This window comes from Hippopotamus amphibius, chromosome 3 (assembly GCF_030028045.1).
Source record: "Hippopotamus amphibius kiboko isolate mHipAmp2 chromosome 3, mHipAmp2.hap2, whole genome shotgun sequence".
NCBI classification, from domain to species: domain Eukaryota; kingdom Metazoa; phylum Chordata; class Mammalia; order Artiodactyla; family Hippopotamidae; genus Hippopotamus; species Hippopotamus amphibius.
Window position 1 is genome coordinate 147,835,086 of NC_080188.1, and position 19,652 is coordinate 147,854,737.

General features: G+C 37.4%; 1 protein-coding gene across 6 annotated transcripts in view; it reads right to left on the reverse strand.

Moving 5' to 3' along the window:
* Positions 1-19,652, reverse strand: part of EFCAB2 (EF-hand calcium binding domain 2) — a 117,736-nt gene that overhangs the window by 16,809 nt on the left and 81,275 nt on the right. For all 6 annotated transcript variants that reach the window (XM_057729662.1, XM_057729661.1, XM_057729665.1 and 3 more), the window contains one exon: positions 13,018-13,090. In XM_057729662.1, the coding sequence (XP_057585645.1) occupies positions 13,018-13,090 (73 nt within the window). The remainder of the gene's footprint in view (positions 1-13,017; positions 13,091-19,652) is intronic.

The following is a 19,652-nucleotide window of genomic DNA, read 5'->3' on the forward strand; positions in this document are numbered from 1 at the left end:
GCCTAGTATTTTCATGTATCATAATATCTGTTTCACCCATGTTACAGTATGTGACAGGATTGCCTTCTTAAAATGTTAGTTTTTTAAAATTAGATAAAGTATGGATGCAGCCAAAAAATAATAAATAAATAAATAAAATGTTTAAAAAAATACTCTATAAGGAATCAATAGCAGAATAACTGAGACAGAAGAATGAATAAGTGACATGGAAGATAGAATGGTGGAAGTAACTGTCACAGAGCACAATAAAGAAAAAAGAATGAAAAGAATTGAAGACAGTCTCAGAGACCTCTGGGACAACATTAAAAGCACTAACATTCAAATTATAGGGGTCCTAGAAGAATAAGAGAAAAAGGAAGGGTCTGAGGAAATATTTGAAGAGATTACAGTCAAAAACTTCTTTAATATGGGAAAAGAAACAGTCAATCAAGTCCAGGAAGCACAGAGAGTCCCATACAGGATAAACCCAAAGAAAAACATGCCAAGGCACACATTACTCAAACTATCAAAAATTAAATACAAAGAAAAAATATTAAAAGCAGCAAGGGAAAAGCAACAAATAACATACAAGGGAATCCCCATAAGGTTAACAGCTGATCTTTCAGCAGAAACTCTGCAGGCCAGAATGGAGCAGCAGGATATATTTAAAGTGATGAAAGGAGAAAACTTACAAAAAAAGATTATCCAGCAAGGATCTCATTCAGAGATTGATGGACAAATCAAAAGCTTTACAGACATGCAAAAGTTAAGAGAATTCAGCACCGCCAGATCAGCTTTACAACAAATGCTAAAGGAACTTCTTTTGGCAGGAAAACACAAGAGAAGGAAAAGACCTACAAAAACAAACCCAAAACAATTAAGAAAATGTTAATAGGCACATACACATCGATAATTACCTTAAATGTGAATGCATTAAATGCTCCAACCAAAAGACACAGACTGACTGAATGGATATGAAAACAAGACCCATATATATGCTGTCTACAAGAAGCACACTTCAGAACTAAGGACACACACAGGCTGAAAGTGAGGGGATGGAAAAAGATATTCCATGCAAATGGAAGTCAAAAGAAAGCTAGGGCAGCAATACTCATATCAGACAAAATAGACATTGAAACAATGACTATTACAAGAGACAAGGAGGGACACTACATAATGATAAAGCACTCAATCCAAGAATAAGATATAACAATTGTAAATATCTATGCACCCAACATAGGAGCACCTCAATACATAAGGCAAATGCTAACAGCCCCAAAAGGGGAAATCAACAGTAACACAATAATAGTAGGGGACTTTAACATCCCACTTACACCAATGGACAGATCATCCAAACAGAAATTAAACACAAGCTCTAAATGACACATTAGGGACTTCTCTGGTGGTGCAGTGGTTAAGGATCCACAGGTTTGAGCCCTGGTCTGGGAAGATCCCACATGCTGCGGAGTAACTAAGCCTGTATGCCACAACTACTAAGCCTGAACTCTAGAGCCTGTGAGCCACAACTATTGAGCCCACGTGCCACAACTACTGAAGCCTGCGTGCCTAGAGCCCATGCTCTGCAACAAGAGAAGCCACCGCAATGAGAAGCCCGCATATTGCCATGAAGAGTAACCCCCCACTGACCACAATTAGAGAAAGCCTGTGTGCAGCAACGAAGACCCAGTGCAGCTAATTAATTAACTAATTAATGACACATTCGATCAGATGGACTTAATCAATATTTATAGGACATTCCATCCAAAATAAAAGAATACACTTTCTTCTCAAGTGCACATGGAACATTCTCCAGGAGAGATCACATCTTGGGTCACAAATCAAGCCTCAATAAATTTAAGAAAATTGAAATCATATCAAGCATCTTTTCTGACCACAATTCTATGAGACTAGATATCAATTACAGGGAAAAAACTGTAAAAAATACAAACACATGGAGGCTAAACAACAAGCTGCTAAATATCCAAGAGATCACTGAAGAAATCAAAAAGGAAATCAAAAAATACCTAGAAACAAATGACAATGAAAACATGATGACCAAAAACCTATGGGATGCAGCAAAAGCAGTTCTAATAGGGAAGTTCACAGCAATACAATCCTACCTCAAGAAACAAGAAAATTTTTGAATAAACAACCTAACCTTACACCTGAAGCAATTAGAGAAAGAAGAACAAGAACAACAACAACAACAACAAAACAACCAAAGTTAGCAGAAGGAAAGAAATCATAAAGATCAGAGCAGAAATAAATGAAAAGAAATGAAGGAAACAATAGCAAAGCTCAATAAAACTAAAAGCTGCTTCTTTGAGAAGATAAATAAAATTGACAAATCATTAGTGAGACTCATCAGGAAAAAAGGGAGAAGACTCATATCAACAAAATCAGAAAAAGGAGAAGTAACAACCGACGCCGCAGAAATACAAAAGATTGTGAGAGACAGCTACAAGTAACTATATGCCAATAAAATGGACAATCTGGAAGAAATGGACAAATTCTTAGAAAAGTACAACCTTCCAAGACTGAACCAGACAGAAATAGAAAATATGATCAGACCAATCACAAGCACTGAAATTGAAACTGTGATTAAAAATCTTCCAAAGAACAAAAGCTCAGGGCCAGATGGATTCACAGGTGAATGCTATCAAACATTTAGAGAAGAGCTAACACCTATCCTTCTCAAACTCTTCCAAAATATAGCAGAAGGAGGAACACTCCCAAACTCATCCCACAAGGCTACCATCACCCTGATATCAAAACCAGACAAAGATGTCACAAAAAAAGAAAATTATAGGCCAATATCACTGATGAGTATAGATGCAAAAATCCACAACAATATACTAGCAAACAGACTCCAACAGCACATTAAAAAGATCATACATCATGATCAAGTGGGGTTTATCCCTGGAATGCAAGGATTCTTCAATATATGCAAATCAATCGATGTGATACATCATATCAACAAACTGAAGGATAAAAACCATATGATCATCTCAACAGATGCAGAAAAAGCTTTTGATAAAATTCAACATCCGTTTATGATAAACACTCTCCCGAAAGTGGGCATAGAAGGAAGTTACCTCAACATAATAAAAGCCATATATGACAAACTAACAGCCAACATCATTCTCAGTGGTGAAAAACTCAAAGCATTCTCTCTAAGGACAGAAACAAGACAAGGGTGTCCACTCTTACCACTATTATTCAACATAGTTTTGGAAGTTTTAGCCACAGCAATCAGAGAAGAAAATGAAATAAAAGGAATCCAAATTGGAAAAGAAGAAGTAAAATTGTCACTCTTTGCAGATGACATGATATTATACATAGAAAACCCTAAAGACTCTACCAGAAAACTGCTAACACTAATTGATGAATTTAGTAAAGCAGCAAGATACAAAATTAATGCACAGAAATCTCTTGCATTCCTATACACTAACAATGAAAGAGCAGAAAGAGAAATTAAAGAAACACTCCCATTTACCACAGCAACGAAAAGAATAAAATACCGAGGAATAAACCTGCCTAAGGAGGCAAAAGACCTGTATGCAGAAAACGATAAGACACTGATGAAAGAAATCAAAGACCACACAAACAGATGGAGGGACATACCATGTTCTTGGATTGGAAGAATCAACATAGTGAAAATGACTATACTACCCAAAGCAATTTACAGATTCAGTGCAATCCTTATCAAATTACCAATGCATTTTTCACAGAATTAGAATGAAAAAATTAAACAATTTATATGGAAACACAAAAGATGCCAAATAGCCAAAGCAATCTTGAGAAAGAAAAACGGAGCTGGAGGAATCAGGCTCCCTGACTTCAGACTATACCACAAAGCTACAGTAATCAAGACAGTATGGTACTGGCACAGAAACAGAAATATAGATCAATGGAACAGGATAGAAAGCCCAGAGACAAACCCACATACATATGGTCACCTTATCTTTGATAAAGGAGGCAAGAATATACAATGCAGAAAAGACAGCCTCTTTAATAAGTGGTGCTGGGAAAATTGGACAGGTACATGTAAAAGAATGAAATTAGAACACTCCCTAAAACCATACACAAAAACTCAAAATGGATCAAAGACCTAAATATAAGGCCAGACACTATAAAATTCTTAGAGGAAAATATAGGCAGAACACTCTATGACATAAACCAAAGCAAGATCCTTTTTGACCCACCTCCTAGGGTAATGGAAATAAAAACAAAAAAAACAAATGGGACCTAATGAAACTTAAAAGTTTTTGCACAGCAAAGGAAACCATAAACAAGACAAAAGACAATCCTCAGAATGGGAGAAAATATTTGCAAATGAAGCAACCGACAAAGGATTAATCTCCAAAATATGCAAACAGTTCATGCAGCTCAATATAAAAAAAGAACAACCCTGTCCAAAAATAGGCGGAAGACCTAAACAGACATTTCTCCAAAGAAGCACATGCAGATGGCCAACAAACACATGAAAAGATGTTCAACATCACTAATTATCAGAGAAATGCAAATCAAAACCACCAATGAGGTATCACCTCACATCAGTCAGAATGGCCATCATCGAAAAATCTAGAAACAATAAATGCTGGAGAGGGTGCACTGTTGGTGGGAATATAAATTGGTATAGTCACTATGGAAAATAGTATGGAGGTTCCTTTAAAAACTAAAAATAGAACTACCATGTGACCCAGTAATCCCACTCCTGGGCATATAACCTGAGAAAATCATAATTCAAAAAGACAAATGCATCACATTGTTCACTGCAGCACTATTTACAATACCCAGGACATGGAAGCAACCTAAATGACCATGGATAGATGAATGGATAAAGAAGATGTGGCACATATATACAATGGAATATTACTCAGCCATACATTGAACGAAATTGAGTTATTTGTAACGAGGTAAATGGACCTAGAATCTGTCACACAGAGTGAAGTAAGTCAGAAAGAGAATGACAAATACCATATGCTAACTCATATATACGGAATCTTAAAAAAAAAAAAAAATGGTACTGATCAACCCAGTGACAGGGCAAAAATAAAGATGCAGATGTAGAGATGGACTTGAGGACATCAGGGGTGGGGAGGGGAAGCTGGGACAAAGTGAGAGAGTAGCACTGACATATATACACTACCAAATGTAAAACAGATGGCTAGTGGGAAGCTGCTGTATAACACAGGGAGATCAACTCAATGATTGGTGATGACCTAGAGGGGTGGGATAGGGAGGGTGGGAAGGAGTCATGGGAGGGAGGGGATTTGGGGATATATGTATAAATACAGCTGATTCACTGTGTTGTACAGCAAAAACTGGCACAACAGTGTAAAGCAATTATATACTCCAATAAAGATCTGGGAAAAAAAAATAAAAAACAACAAAGGCACTTTTTTGCCAAACCAATATATATGCACCAAACACATAAAGCACCTAAATACATAAAGCAAATATTAACAGGCATAAAAAGAGAAATCAACAGTAATACAATAATAGTAGGGGACATTAACACCCCACTCTCATCAATGGACAGATCATCTAGACAGGAAATCAATTAGGAAATACTGACCTTAAATAACACATTAGCCCAAATGGACTTAAATGATATTTATAGAGCATTCCACCCAAAAGCAGCAGATTGAATTCTTTTCAAGTGCACACGGAACATTCTCCAGGATAGATCACATGCTTTGCCACAAAACAAGCCTTGGTAAATTTAAGAAAATTAAAATCATATCAAGCATTTTTTCCAACAACAATGCTATGAGGCTATGGTCTTCCCTGGTAGCACAGTGGTTAAGAATCTACCTACCAATGCAGGGGACATGGGTTTGAGCCCTGGTCTGGGAAGATCCCACATGCCATGGAGCAACTAAGCCCATGTGCCACAACTACTGAGCCTGCACTCTACAGCCCACAAGCCACAACTACTGAGCCCACACTCCACAACTACTGAACCCCACTTGCCTAGAGACCATGTCACACAAGAGAAGCCACTGCAGTGAGAAGCCCACACACTGCAACAAAGAGTAACCCCCATTCGCCACAACTAGAGAAAGCCTGTATGCAGCAACAAAGAACCAATGCAGTCAATAAATAAAAAATAAATTAAAAAAAAAAATGCCATGAGGCTAGAAATCAATTTTAAGAAAAAAACTGCAAAAACCACAAACTCGTGGAGGTTAAACAATATGCTAATAAACAACCAGTGGATCACTGAATAAATCAAAGCAGAAATAAAAAGATATACAGAGATAAATGAAAGTGAAAACATGATGATCCAAAACCCATGGGACACAGCAAAAGCAGTTCTAAGAGGTAAGTTTATAGTGATACACACTCACCTCAGGAAGCAAGGAAAATCTCAAATAAACAACCTAACCTTACACCTAAAGCAACTAGAGAAAGAATAACAAACAAAACTGAAAGTTAGTAGAAGGAACGAAATCATAAAGAGCAGAGCAGAAATAAACAAAATAGAAACTAAAAAAAAAAAAAAGAAAAAAAAGAAAAGATCAATGAAACTAAAAGCTGGTTCTTAGAAAACAAACAAAATTACTAAACCCTTAATCAGACTCAAGAAAAAAAGAGAGGGCCCAAATAAATAAAATCCAAAATGAAAGAGAAGTTACAACTGCACACAGAAATACAAATGATTACGAGAGATTACAATTTTATAGCAGTAAAACAATCTAGAAAAAAATGGATAAATTCCTAGAAACATACAATCTCCCAAGACTGAATCAGGAAGAAATAGAAAATATGAATAGATCAATTACCAGTAATGAAACTGAATCAGTAATTTTAAAACTCCCAACAAACAAAAGTTCATGGGTGAATTCTACCAAACATTTAAAGAGGGGTTAACAATTACCCTTCTCAAATTAGTCCAAAAAAAAAAAAAATAGAAAGGAATGTTTCCAAAATCATCCTATGAGGCCAGCATCACCCTAATACCATAACCAGACAAAGACACCACAAAAAGAGAAAATTACAGGCCAATATCATGAAGGAACATAGATGCAAAAATTTTCAACAAAATGTCAGCAAACCAAATTAACAGCACATTAAAAGGATCATACACCATGATCAAGTGGGGTTTATCCCAGGAATGCAAGAATTCTTCAATATATGCAAATCAATCACTGTGATACACCATATTAAAAAACTGAATAATAAAACTCATATTATCATCTCAATAGATGCAGAAAAAAAGCTTCTGACAAAATTCAACATCCATTTATGATATAAACTTTCAATAAAATGGGTATAGAGGGAATATACCTCAACATAAGAGATACATATGACAAACCCACAGCCAACATCATACTCAAAGGTAAAAAAGCTGAAAGTATTTCTTCTAAGATCAGGAACAAGACAAGGATGCCCACTCTCACAGCTTTTAATACTGGAAGTTCTAGCCACAACAATCAGACCAGTGTACACAATATCACACTCTGCACAATACCACACAATATGTGTACAAATGTAACACTGTCTTGATTACTGCAGCTTTATGTAAATCTTGCAGTGAGGTAAAATAAGTCCAACTTTGCCCCTTCTATTTTGGTTGTTCTAGGTCTTTCACTTTTCCATTCAAATTTTAGAATCAGCTTGTAAATTTCTTTAAAAAAGCTTGCTATGATTTGGTTGAAAATGTCTTGAATCTATAGATCAATCTGAGAAGAAGTGCCATCTTAAAAGTATTGAGCTAATTCACAAACATGTATATCTATCCATTTAGATCTTAATTTCCCTCTACAATGTTTGCTGTTTTCAGTGTATAAGTCTTGCTCTGTTAAATTTATTCATTATTTCCCTTTTAATGCTATTATAATTAGAATTGCTTACTTCATTTTTCAAACTGTTAATTTCTAGTTTATAAAAATATAATTAAATTTGTATGTTGAATTTGTAGCCTGTGACCTTGCTAAATTTATATACTAGTGCTAATGGCTTTTTGGTAAATTTCTTAGGATCTTCTACATGAATAATTATGTTGTTTGAAATATAGTTTTACTTTTTATTTTCCAAACTGTATATTTTTTAATATTGTTTCTTACCTTGTTGCACTGGCTAAGACTTCAAGTACAATGATGGATGAATAGGAGTGATGAACATACACATTCCTGATTTTAGGTAGAAAGCATTGAGCTTTCACCACTGAGTAAGATGTTGGCCTTGCCCTTAGCCAAGTTAAGAAGTTCCCTTTTATTCTTGGTTTGCTGGGTATTTTTATCTTCAGTGGGTGTTGAATATTTTCAATGATTTCTCTGTATTTATTTAAATGATCATATGGTTTATCTATTTTGTTCTGTTAATATAGTAAATTACATTGATTGATGTTAAGCCGACCTTAAATTTCTGGGATAAACCCCACTTGCTCATGATGTATTATCATTTTTAACATATTGTTGAAATTGATTTGGCAAATTTTTATTAAGGATTTTTTGCATCTATGTTAATAAGGTACATAGTTTCCTTTTCTTGTAATATGATTGTCTGGTTTTGGTATCAGAGTAATACTAGCCTCAAAAAATGAGTTGGAAAAGTGTTCTTTCCTATCATATTTTCAGAAAAAAATTTTGTATAAATTGGCACTACTTCCATAAATGTTTGAGAGAATTCACCAGTGAAGTCACCTGAATCTCTAGTTTTCTTTGTGGGAAAAACTTTAATTATAAATTTAATTTTGGTAATTGATATGCAACTACTCAAATTCTCCAGTTTTTCTTGGATCAGTTTTGGTAATTTGTGTCTCTAAGGGAATCTGTCCATTTATCTAAGTTGCCAGATTTATTGGCATAAAGTTTTTCATAATGTCTCCTTATTACCCTCTTAAAATGTGTGAAGGATAATGATAACCCCTCCTTTATCTTCTTTTTTTTAATTCTCTTTTTTTTTTTACACAGAAGTTACTCTTTAATTTTTGTTTCAAGAAACAGGGATCAGTGACTATTAAGAATTGGTGGAAGGGAAATTTTATAATTAAACAGAAAGATAATTTTTTAAAATTTTTATTGAAATATAGTTGTTTACAATGTTATGTTAGTTTCAGGTATATAGAAAACTGATTCAGATATATATAGGTTAGATAGATAGATAGATGATAGATAGATAGATAGATAGATAGATAGATAGATAGATAGGTAGATTTTCATATTCTTCTCCATTATAGGTTATTACAGGTTATTGTGTATAGTTCCCTGTGTTTTCCTTTAATCTTGATATTAGTAATTTGTATCTTGATGTCCTTAGCTATAAGTTTATGAACTGTATTTGAAAAGACTAGCATTTTGCTTTCAGTGATTTTCTCTGTTCATTTTCTATTTCACTGATTTCTGCTGTTTATAATTTTCTTCCTTCTATTTATATTGCGTTTATGTTGCTCTTCTTTTTCTAGTTTCTTAAGATGAGAATTTAGATAATGACTTTTAGATCTTTTTGCCTTTTCTAATATAAACACTTAAGGTGGTAAATTGTCCTCTAAGTGCTGTGTTAACTGCATCCAACAAAGTTTCACAAGTTGTATCTTCATTATTATCCAGGGCAAAATATTTTCTAATTCCCTTTGTGAGTTCTTCTTCAATTCATGAATTATTCAGAAGTATGTTGCCTAATTCCAAATATTTGAGTATTTCCTAGTGGTCTTATTCTCTACTTGATTCCTTTTTTTTTTTTTTTTTTGGTATCATAAAACATATCCTGTATGATTTTAATTTTTACAAATCTATTAAGACTTGTTTTGTGGCACAGTACTTAATGTATTTTTTTTTTTAACAGATTTTTTTTTTCCTGCTGTGGACCATTTTTGAAGTCTTTATTGAATTTGTTACAATACTGCTTCTGTTTTATGTTTTAGTTTTTTGACGACAAGGCATGTGGGTTCTTAGCTCCCTGACCAGAGATCAAACCTGCAACACCTGCATTGGATGGTGAAGTCTTAACCACTGGACCACCAGGGAAGTCCCTAATCTATCTTAATGAACATTCCATGTACACTTGAAAGAACGTGTATTTCTTTCAAGTGTTCTATAAATATCAGTTAGGTCAGAATGGTTGATGGTGTTGTTCATACCTTCTCTATCTTTGCTGATATTTTATGTAGCTATTCTATCAATTACAATACTTAGAGATGGCTACTGAAATCTTCATCTGTGATTGTGGAATTGTATGTTTCTCCCTCTAATCTGTCCATTTTTGCTTCATATATACTAAAGCTCTGTTATTAGGTACACAGACATTTATGATTTGTAGACCATCCTGATGAATTGACCTTTTTTTAAATCCCTGTGCAATGTAATAATCTCACCAACATTGGTATTATTTTCCAAACATCTTTTACTTCTCCTTTGTAATTACTTTAAATTCCTCATAATTCCACTTAGGTTTGAACTTTAAAGGATGTAGACATCTAAATGTTCTTTCCACTTGTACTAAAATGCCATTATCTCCTCCCAGCTCTTGCGCAATGAAGATCCTAGATGGCTCTAACTTAATATTAAAGGAAGAATTGTTTAGTAACCTATATGTTGGTAAAATTTTCATTAACCTTTCTCACAGTTGCTGAGTTCTGTGATATTCCAAACAGGCAGAGATTTTTTGTGGCAAGTGGCTAACTACAGAATATTAAGTGGAGGGATCAATGCTGAGTGATTTTTTTAAATGATCTATTTCAAGAGAAATATCAGATTTACACTAAAATTCAAGTAAATGACAACCAGAGAACTGCACACAGATTTCAATTTTTTATAAAATAATTTTAAAGCATAGTCATTGTTTCATTTCAGAGCAAATGAGGCAGAAACCGTTTCAGTTCTGAAACTACTACAGAGCATTTAGCAATATTACATTTACCCCTAGATGTTTACTATTATGTAGCTTTGATTTTCTAAATGTATTTGATACATACAAATATCTATGTGCTTTTTTCCTCTCAATTATTTGGGAAACTTTAAAAAGCATAGTCACACCCAAAGCTTTTTAAGCATATTGCTAGAATTTAATTTGAATAAACTGTATTGTGAACAAGTATAGAAAAACATTTAGAGAGCTTAGATAGCTCAGTGATCCCTACTGGTCCCATAACTAGTCTACATATCTGTAATTTTCAAAAGTTGTGTCAATGTACCTAAGAAAACAGCAAAGACAAAATAAAACATTGGGACCTGAGCACCCACTGTGGTTAACTGTTCAAACCTGTGGGGGCATTCTGGTAGAGCAAGCAAACCCAAATATGCACTGAGGGGTCACCAAGTAACAGCTGATTCCTCACAGTTATTAAATTTAACGCCTCAAAAAACACTATGGTATTGTTGCATTCCTTTTGCAAATGTGGAACCAGCCTTTGAAAGATTAAGTGGCTCCCCAAAGGCTACATGGCTGTAAGTGGTAGCTATGGGATTTGAACCTAGATCTCCTGATACTAGGTGTGGTATTTGTTCTACTTTGCCAGAGAAACCTACAGATCAAGAGTTGGCAAACTTTTTCTGTAAAGGGCCAGATCCTTTAAGCTTTGCAAACCATATGGTCTCTTAATTCCATTCTTGTAGTAAGTTAACAGCCATAGGTAATAGATAAGTAAATGAGTCCAGCTGTGTTCCAATAAAACTTTATTTACAAAAACAGGTGGTAGACTGGATTTGGTAGACAGATTAAAACATACAAGCAAATCACAAAAGAATTAGGCTCTAAAGTTTCTCCTCTACCCACTTTCAGAGGCATTTTTCATTACTGCTCCACTTACTCTATTCAAATACACACAGTAATTGTGATTTCACTGTAAATTCATCTTCCAGTTCCTAGCTCTTCCACAGTGCTAACTTTGCTCTCCCTAACAAGTTCTAGCTTTGACGATAATCACTTTAGGGGAGTGATCAAAACCTTTTTTTAAATAGTGAGAACCAATGAAGGAAAGTAAGATTTTTTTTCCCCTCTGCTCAGTGAAAACAGTTTTACTGGATCTCAAAATGGAAAAACAATTTCCTGATTTACTGAATACTTTTAAATGCTAATGAAAAATTGGTACTTCTTTTTAGTTATCAAAATGCTAATGTGGAACAACAGAGTCATCTTTCTAATCTTCCTTGTGCTTTAGAATTCAAAACATGGCTTCTTATACATTATTTCATTTATCTTTGAAGCAGACTCTGAAGTAGGTGTTATTATGGAGAAACTGATATTCACAGAGGTTAAGTGACTCACCCAGAGTCACAATTCCTTCTCTTCTGTGTAACACTAAACAAGCAAGTACTGTGCAAGGAATAAGGAGATAAATCAAATTACACTTCCTTGCCTTTCTCCTTATCCTCTTTGTTGATCCCTGGCCTCCACCAAAACCCACACACCTAGATAAGCAATTCTGAAAAGATTCTTCTGGGGTTGCCCAGGTAGTTTTTTTGTTTGTTTGTTTTTCCCCTTCAGGCCTCTGCCTTGTTGAATTGAAAGCTGTACTTAAAATTGGATCGGACACTTCTCTGGGAAACCAAACAGGGCATTAAGCTCTCTGGTCTTGGGCTTTCCATCACTGCTTTATGAGATAATTCCCTCCAGCAACTCATCTACACTATTACAAATAAGCATTTTCAAAATTCAACATCATCAGTTATTTACTACTGCTTCTAAAAGTTTAATTTCCCCAAATACATTCTGTAGTCTCTACTGTTTCTATTCCCTTTGAACTGACATTATTTACTATATTCCTTTCATCTGTCAATATTCCTTCTGCATATAGCCAGTCCCCTATGTCTACTGGCCTTTCTTCAGCTAATTATAAAGTGTGCAATATCTAAAGTGAGGTCCTTACTTGATCCATTGCATTACTTGGCCATAAACATTTCTTCAAGATCTGATATTAATTCTTTTAGATCCTATTGATTTGCTAATTCATATAGCTGTCCTAATGTCTTCACTGAGCACATTTGGTAGTTTAGGGCATTTTTTACTTCAGGTAAGGATTTTTTTTTTTAATTACAAGAAGATGAAGTTGCGCAGTCTGCTGAATGGAACTTTCTTAGCCCTACTTACCTCTAAAATCAGATCATGTAGCTCTCCTTCACTAGGGCAGCATCCTAATGACCTGATAATTGTTCCAATCTCTCTGGGGAAAAAAAGTAGTCAATTGTTTTAGAATATAAACACTGAAAACACAGTGCTATGTTTCTCTAAATTATTTCAGAGCAGGTGTAGCATAGCAAAGTCATGCAATAAATATTGCCTCAAGAGGATGGAAGATATTTCCTGAGGAAAGGAAAACGCAGACAAGTGAACCCAATAGAGAAGAAAGAAGTGTTTGTGTTGACTGGCAATTGCAAGCCCTGCCTGAGCCAAAATCAAAAAAGTTCTAGAAAAGGAAAAGAAAGGAGGGGGAAATAAGAAAAAGAAACGTCAGCCACTTACTAACTGGTTTTAAGTGTTAGTTGATTCATTGAACCTCAGTTTCCACATCTGTAAAATGAGGATGATAATGTCTAATGTGGTGAAGTCTACATTAGTGGCAGAGTACCTAAAAGCATGACCTCTAGTGACAGACTGCTGGGTTCAAACTCCAGCCCTGCAGTTTGCTAGACTGGGCAGGTTAATCTCTGTGTGCATAAGCCTACCTGGCAGGTAAAACACAGCATCTTCCTTGAAATACTCAGAACTGGGCTGGGAACACTCTAAGGGTTAAATAACATGAGCCATCATAACAAAGCACAGCTCTTGGTAGAGTAGCCACTCAGTGAATATTAGTTCTCCCCACCCCTTCCCCTACAGTGGTTTAATTCAATTCAACAAATAACCTAAGAAAAGCATAAATTATATTCAGTACTCCCTGGATGCTGAGACAGGGGATTTATAATAGATTATTAAATATTTCCACTTAAAATGATTAAAAAGTTGTGATATTTGAATGTTAATTTTACAAATATTCACTTAACTAGAATACTTAACTTCTTTTTAAAAATATTTTATTTACTTATTTATTTGGCTGTGTTGAGTCTTCGTTGCAGCACGTGGGATCTTTCGTTGCTGGGTGCAGGCTCTTTGTGTGGTGTAGGGGCTTCTCTCTAGTTGTGGAATGCAGAGTTTTGCTTTGTTTTGTTTTTCTCTCTAGTTGTGGCCTGCGGGCCCCAGGGCGCATGGGCTCTGTAGTTTGCGGCACACGGACTTTCTAGTTATGGCGCACAGGTTTAGCTGCCCCATGGCATACGGGATATTAGTTCCCTGACCAGGGATTGAACCTGCATCCACTGCCTTGCAAGGTGGATTCTTGACCACTGGACCACTAGGGAAGTCCCTAGAATATTTAACTTCTTTACCATTCTGGCTAATATTGGTGGTGTTATATTTACTCTCTATTTTACTGAGAAAACATTTTAAGTAAGAATTCTTAAGTTCTTCACTTAAGGAGGCCGCAGGATGAGTATAAACTTAAGAGAGAAACCTAAAGTCAATAACTGTGGAAGATAGGATTCTCAGTGTTCACTGATTGATTTGAAGGCCAACTAAACATGTAATGTCTTCATGTCAACTCTATTTCGTACCTCCCTGAGCACCTTAGTCTCAACACTTCTGCACTGCTTTTCATGCCCACATCCTTCATTGAGGCAGGATCTGAAAATGATGCTGTTACTAGAAACTAAAAATATTTTTTGAGATTATACTTTCTCTCAAGAAGCCCCTAAGGATGACCCATGAAACTGGCTAACACCAACGTAGTAATATTCTTGTAACATCAGATGGGCTATTGCATCCATTAGAACAAACAGGTAATGAGGCAAGGACAAAAAATATAATTTGAGAAGTATTCATAGATTTATCCCCTCTGTAACCTTCTAGGCCTTCTGTTCTGCAAATCAGAGAACTGCTTCAACTCCAGACTCAGAAGGACAAGAATAAACGCTGCCTTAACTCATAGAAACAAAGGGAGGGTAGGGATGGGAAAAGGGAAGGGCCTGAAGACCCTTGCAGGTTAGAAATCAAAGGGAGGTGGGATGGGGAAAAAAAGAGGAATTTCAGGCCTGAGCCCCCCATGCAATATAGTAGCCACTACCTCCATCTGGCTATGGAGCACTGGAAATGTGACTAGCCCAGACTGAAATGGGCTCTGAGTAAAAAATATACATGGATTTCAAAAACTTAGTATGAAAAGAATGTAAAATGTCTCAATAATCTTTAATTGATTACATGCTGAAATCATAACATTTTAGACATATTGTTTTACCTGTTTCTCTTTTACTTTTTTAAAATATGGTTACTAGAAAATTTTAAATTATATATGTAATACTCCTTTTGATGGTACTTTTCTAGGGAATAGCTGCCATCATGATTCACACTTTGCAAAGACAGGTATGGCACATAAAGAGAAAATTAGAAATATACTGTGCTATGTCAGCAACATAATCAATCCTCTCTTGTGCTGCTCTGCAAAACTTTCAACTATTTATTTATTTATTTGCCACACCTCGCAGCATGCGGGATCTTGGTTCCCCAATCAGGGGTCGAACCCGTGCCTCCTGCAGTAGAAGCATGGAGTCTTAACCACTGGACCTCCAGGGAAGTCCCTCAACCATACTTAAATGAAGTCCTTTGTCACTGACCCTGGTCTCAAGTCTTCTGCCAACATCCATGAAAGAGTAACAGACTAACTTACTAGCTTGCAAGGGGGATAAAATCAAACCATAGACTTGACACGTATAAGGATGCATAGGAGAAAATCTGGTCTGGAAACACAGATCTGATAAAGCCACAGGAGCAGAAGAGCTCCTCTAAGAAGAGTGTCCTGACTGGAAGAGATGACAACCCAGGAAGAGCTCAGAGGAGTACCCACACTGATACGATGGTCCAAAGATGAGAAACCTGCACTAAATGCAGAGAAGAGGAGCCAGGGGGTAAGCAGAAATTCCGGACAGGGTGGTGTCATGGAAGCTAAGGAAAGAAGTGGAAAAACTCGAGTCATCTTTGGTGTTAAATGCTGCTGAGAGGACGAGTGAGATAAGTTATGAGAAATGTCCACTGGATTTAGAAAAGAAAGAAATCAGTTCTGATTTTTGATCAAGGATGTTTCACTTGAAAGTAGGGGAGAAATCCGATTGCACTGGGTTGAGGTGGATGGATCTATGATGTGAAGGGGAAGAAGAGATGTCTGGAGCGGGACATGGTGTCAAGGAAGATTTTTTTTTTTTAATTTAAGACCAAAAAGATGTGAGCATGTATTAATACCAATGGGAATGAGCCAGTGTGAAGTAGAAGGCTGATGAGGGCACCATCAACTGAGCGGGTTGGCTTCCTGAGGAGGTAGGAAGTACCACAGGTGCTTAGTGCTGTGTCCACACGGCCATCCGATCTGAGGTCCTACCACCAGCAAGTTGCTCCCTGTGAGAGGGTGGCAGGTTCCTTCTTGCAGTCTTAGAAAATTTTACTCTATCCCTCTTTCTACTTCCCTTTGAAGAACCTATCACTATCTTCTGCTCTTCTGAGTGCATCTACCTAGATTTTCTACTTAGCCTAGGTAGACCACAGAAAACAAAGCCTAATGATGCCCTCTAAGCATCAAGAAACTTCTTTCTCTCTAGTTCTGAAACACAAAGGCCTGATGATATAAGACAAGAGGGCAAAGACCCTTCGGCTGATGAGTCCACAGTGGCCTAAAGAACAATACAAAACTCAAGAGCTCATCTGTACACAAAAACAGGCCTGCTAGCTCACCCACCCTGCCTCCTGTGGAAAGCGAATCTCTTCCTCTGTGCCCTGGGGCTCTGCAAGCTGTGGTTAGGATCCCTGTGGCTGAGCTTGGCACAGAGGAAGGGGATGCTGCCCCTGCCTTCAGGCCTAGACATCTCAGCAGCACCGTGGTCTTCCTTGCCTTTGTTCTTCTTAAAGACTGCATTACAAGTCAAAGCCACAATGAAGTATCACCTCACACTGGTCAGAATGGCCATCATCACAAAATCTAGAAACAATAAATGCTGGAGAGAGTGTGGAGAAAAGGGAACCCTCCTGCACTGTTGGTGGGAATGTAAATTGGTACAGCCACTGTGGAAAACAGTAAGGAGGTTCCTTAAAAAACTAAAAATAGAACTACCATATGACCCAGCAATCCCACTACTGGGCATATACCCTGAGAAAACCACAATCCAAAAAGAAACATGTACCACAATGTTCATTTACAATAGCCAGGACATGCAACCTAAATGCCCATCAACAGATGAATGGATAAAGAAGATGTGGCACATATATACAATGGAATATTACTCAGCCATAAAAAGGAATGAAATTGAGGTATTTGTAGTGAGGTGGATGGACCTAGAGTCTGTCATACAGAGCAAAGTAAGCCAGAAAGAGAAAAACAAATACCATATGCTAACTCATACACGTGGAATCTAAAAAAATGGTACTGATGAACCCAGTGACAGGGCAAGAATAAAGATGCAGATATAGAGAATGGACTTGAGGACACGGGGTGGGGTGGGGCGAAGGGGAAGCCAGGACGAAGTGACAGAGTAGTATTGACATGTATACACTACCAAATGTAAAACAGACAGCTAGTGGGAAGCTGCTGCATAACACAGGGAGATTAACTGGATGATTGGTGTTGACTTAGAGGGCTGGGATAGGGAAGGTGGGAAGGAGTCGTGGGAGGGAGAGGATACAGGGATATATGTATAAATACAGCTGATTCACTTTGTTGTACAGCAAAAACTGGCACAACAGTGTAAAGCAATTATATTCCAATAAAGAGCTTAAAAAAAAAAAGACTGCATTAGCCTTGGGGTCCCAGTGCAATATGAGAGAGGAAGACAAGGAACCACCAAACTGCTAATGCTGAACATTTCCTGGTCTTGGCACATGCGAAAATGGAATTTGATTAGATTTAGAAAAATGCAGAAATGTGACATCTTTTACCTCTAGTCTGTCATGCAACAGGCTTCCGGCTGCGGTTGCCCAACACAAGGCAGAGCATTGCAGGTTTCTGTTGCTGGGTCACGCACTGCCCAAAATGTAGGGGCTTAAACAACAAGTTCTTATTTTTCATAATTCTGTGGGTTGGCTGGAAGGTTTCCCCTGGGCTCACTCATGCAGCTATGTTTAGCAGTTAATTCATTTGCACATACGGTTGCTCAATATTCTACAGTCAACCATTCAAAATTGCCATTATCGCCATCTTGGATTCTGGGCCCCTTTGGCCTTCCATCCTGCCTGCTCTATTGATCCATAACCTTGAACATCTCTAATTTTTACTTTCCTGTTACTGCAAAACACTGCTGGAAGAAAATAATTAACAAAAAACCCATGGCCCACTACAAATTCATGCCATCCAGCACTGAGTGTCCTGGACATTGCCTGACAATCCTTTCTTTCATCTCCTGTTGATTCCCTAGCAAATTTCCAAAACGGCTATTCTGAATCCTCTCTTGCCTCAAGCTCCGAAGCACCGACCCCCTTAATTTCAGCAGAAAACCCTGTCACCTGCTTCACTGAACAAATGAAATGGCTGAGGTTGGCACCATCACCAACCCTCCAACCACCCTCAGTCAGCTCAGGCTGCTCTAACAACACACCACAGACTAGGTGGCTTAAACCACAAACATTTATTTCTCATAGTTCTAGAGGCTTGAAGTCCAAGATCAAGGCACCAGCAGATTCAGGGTCTGGTGACAGCCCCCTTCCAGGCTTGCAGACAACCACGTTTTTGCTGAGTCCTCACAGGGTGGGAGGAGAGCAGGCTCTGGTCTCCCTCTTCTTTTGAGAGAGAGGGAGCTCCACTCCCATCATAGGGGCTCCACTCTCATGACCTCATCTAAACCTAATCACTTCCCAAAGCTCCCCCCTCCAAATCCCATCACACTGGGGGCTGGGGCCTTAACACATGAATTTGAGAAGGACTCAAACATTCAGTTCATACCACTACCTTTCCAGGCACTTCCCTCACACCGCTTTAGAAGTATTTACATACCTCCCTTCTTATGCTCTCAACCTTGGAGGAATAAAGAGTGCTCTTCCTTATAAAGCTAATGCCTGTCAGTTTTTCTTAGTTCTAGTCACGGCTCTTGTTCTTGACACACCTGCCTCTCTCAGCATCTTCATCCTTTCCTTTATTAGTTGCTTCCTTTTTTGCTGTAAAATATTCACATATCTTCTTTATCTTGAAAAAGTTTCTGATAGGTGCTCTACCACCTCCAACCATTCTAGCTCTCAGCTTTCTTTTGCTATCACAACACTTCTTCTAAATTACTTATCTCATAACTGTCGATTCCATTTTCCACTCATCCACTCCACACTTAACCCCTCTCTAAAATCCTGCCATTACCGGCTCTCGACCCATCTGCCAGTCCATGTGTCTCTCTCACTCCCTCGTTCCCTCCCTTACCTTCATCTGACCCTCTCTTCTCCCTGTAACCCCCTTAAGTGCCCCTTGCCCAGTACCCTTAGTTGCAAGGTGATCTCTACTGTTAAAAATATTACAGAAGGCTAAGCGAATAAGAAGTATCTTAGATTTCGACAAAAAGAAGACCACTGGTATCTTAATAACAGCACTTGCAGAGGAGAGAGAAAGAGAACCTCCCCCCCGCCTTCAAGAGTGCTAGTGGTAAGAAAATCTAGACCACAAGTACAGAATACACATTGAGGAGGATGGCTACTGAAGAGAATGTGTATCATACCTAACGGCTCACAGCTCC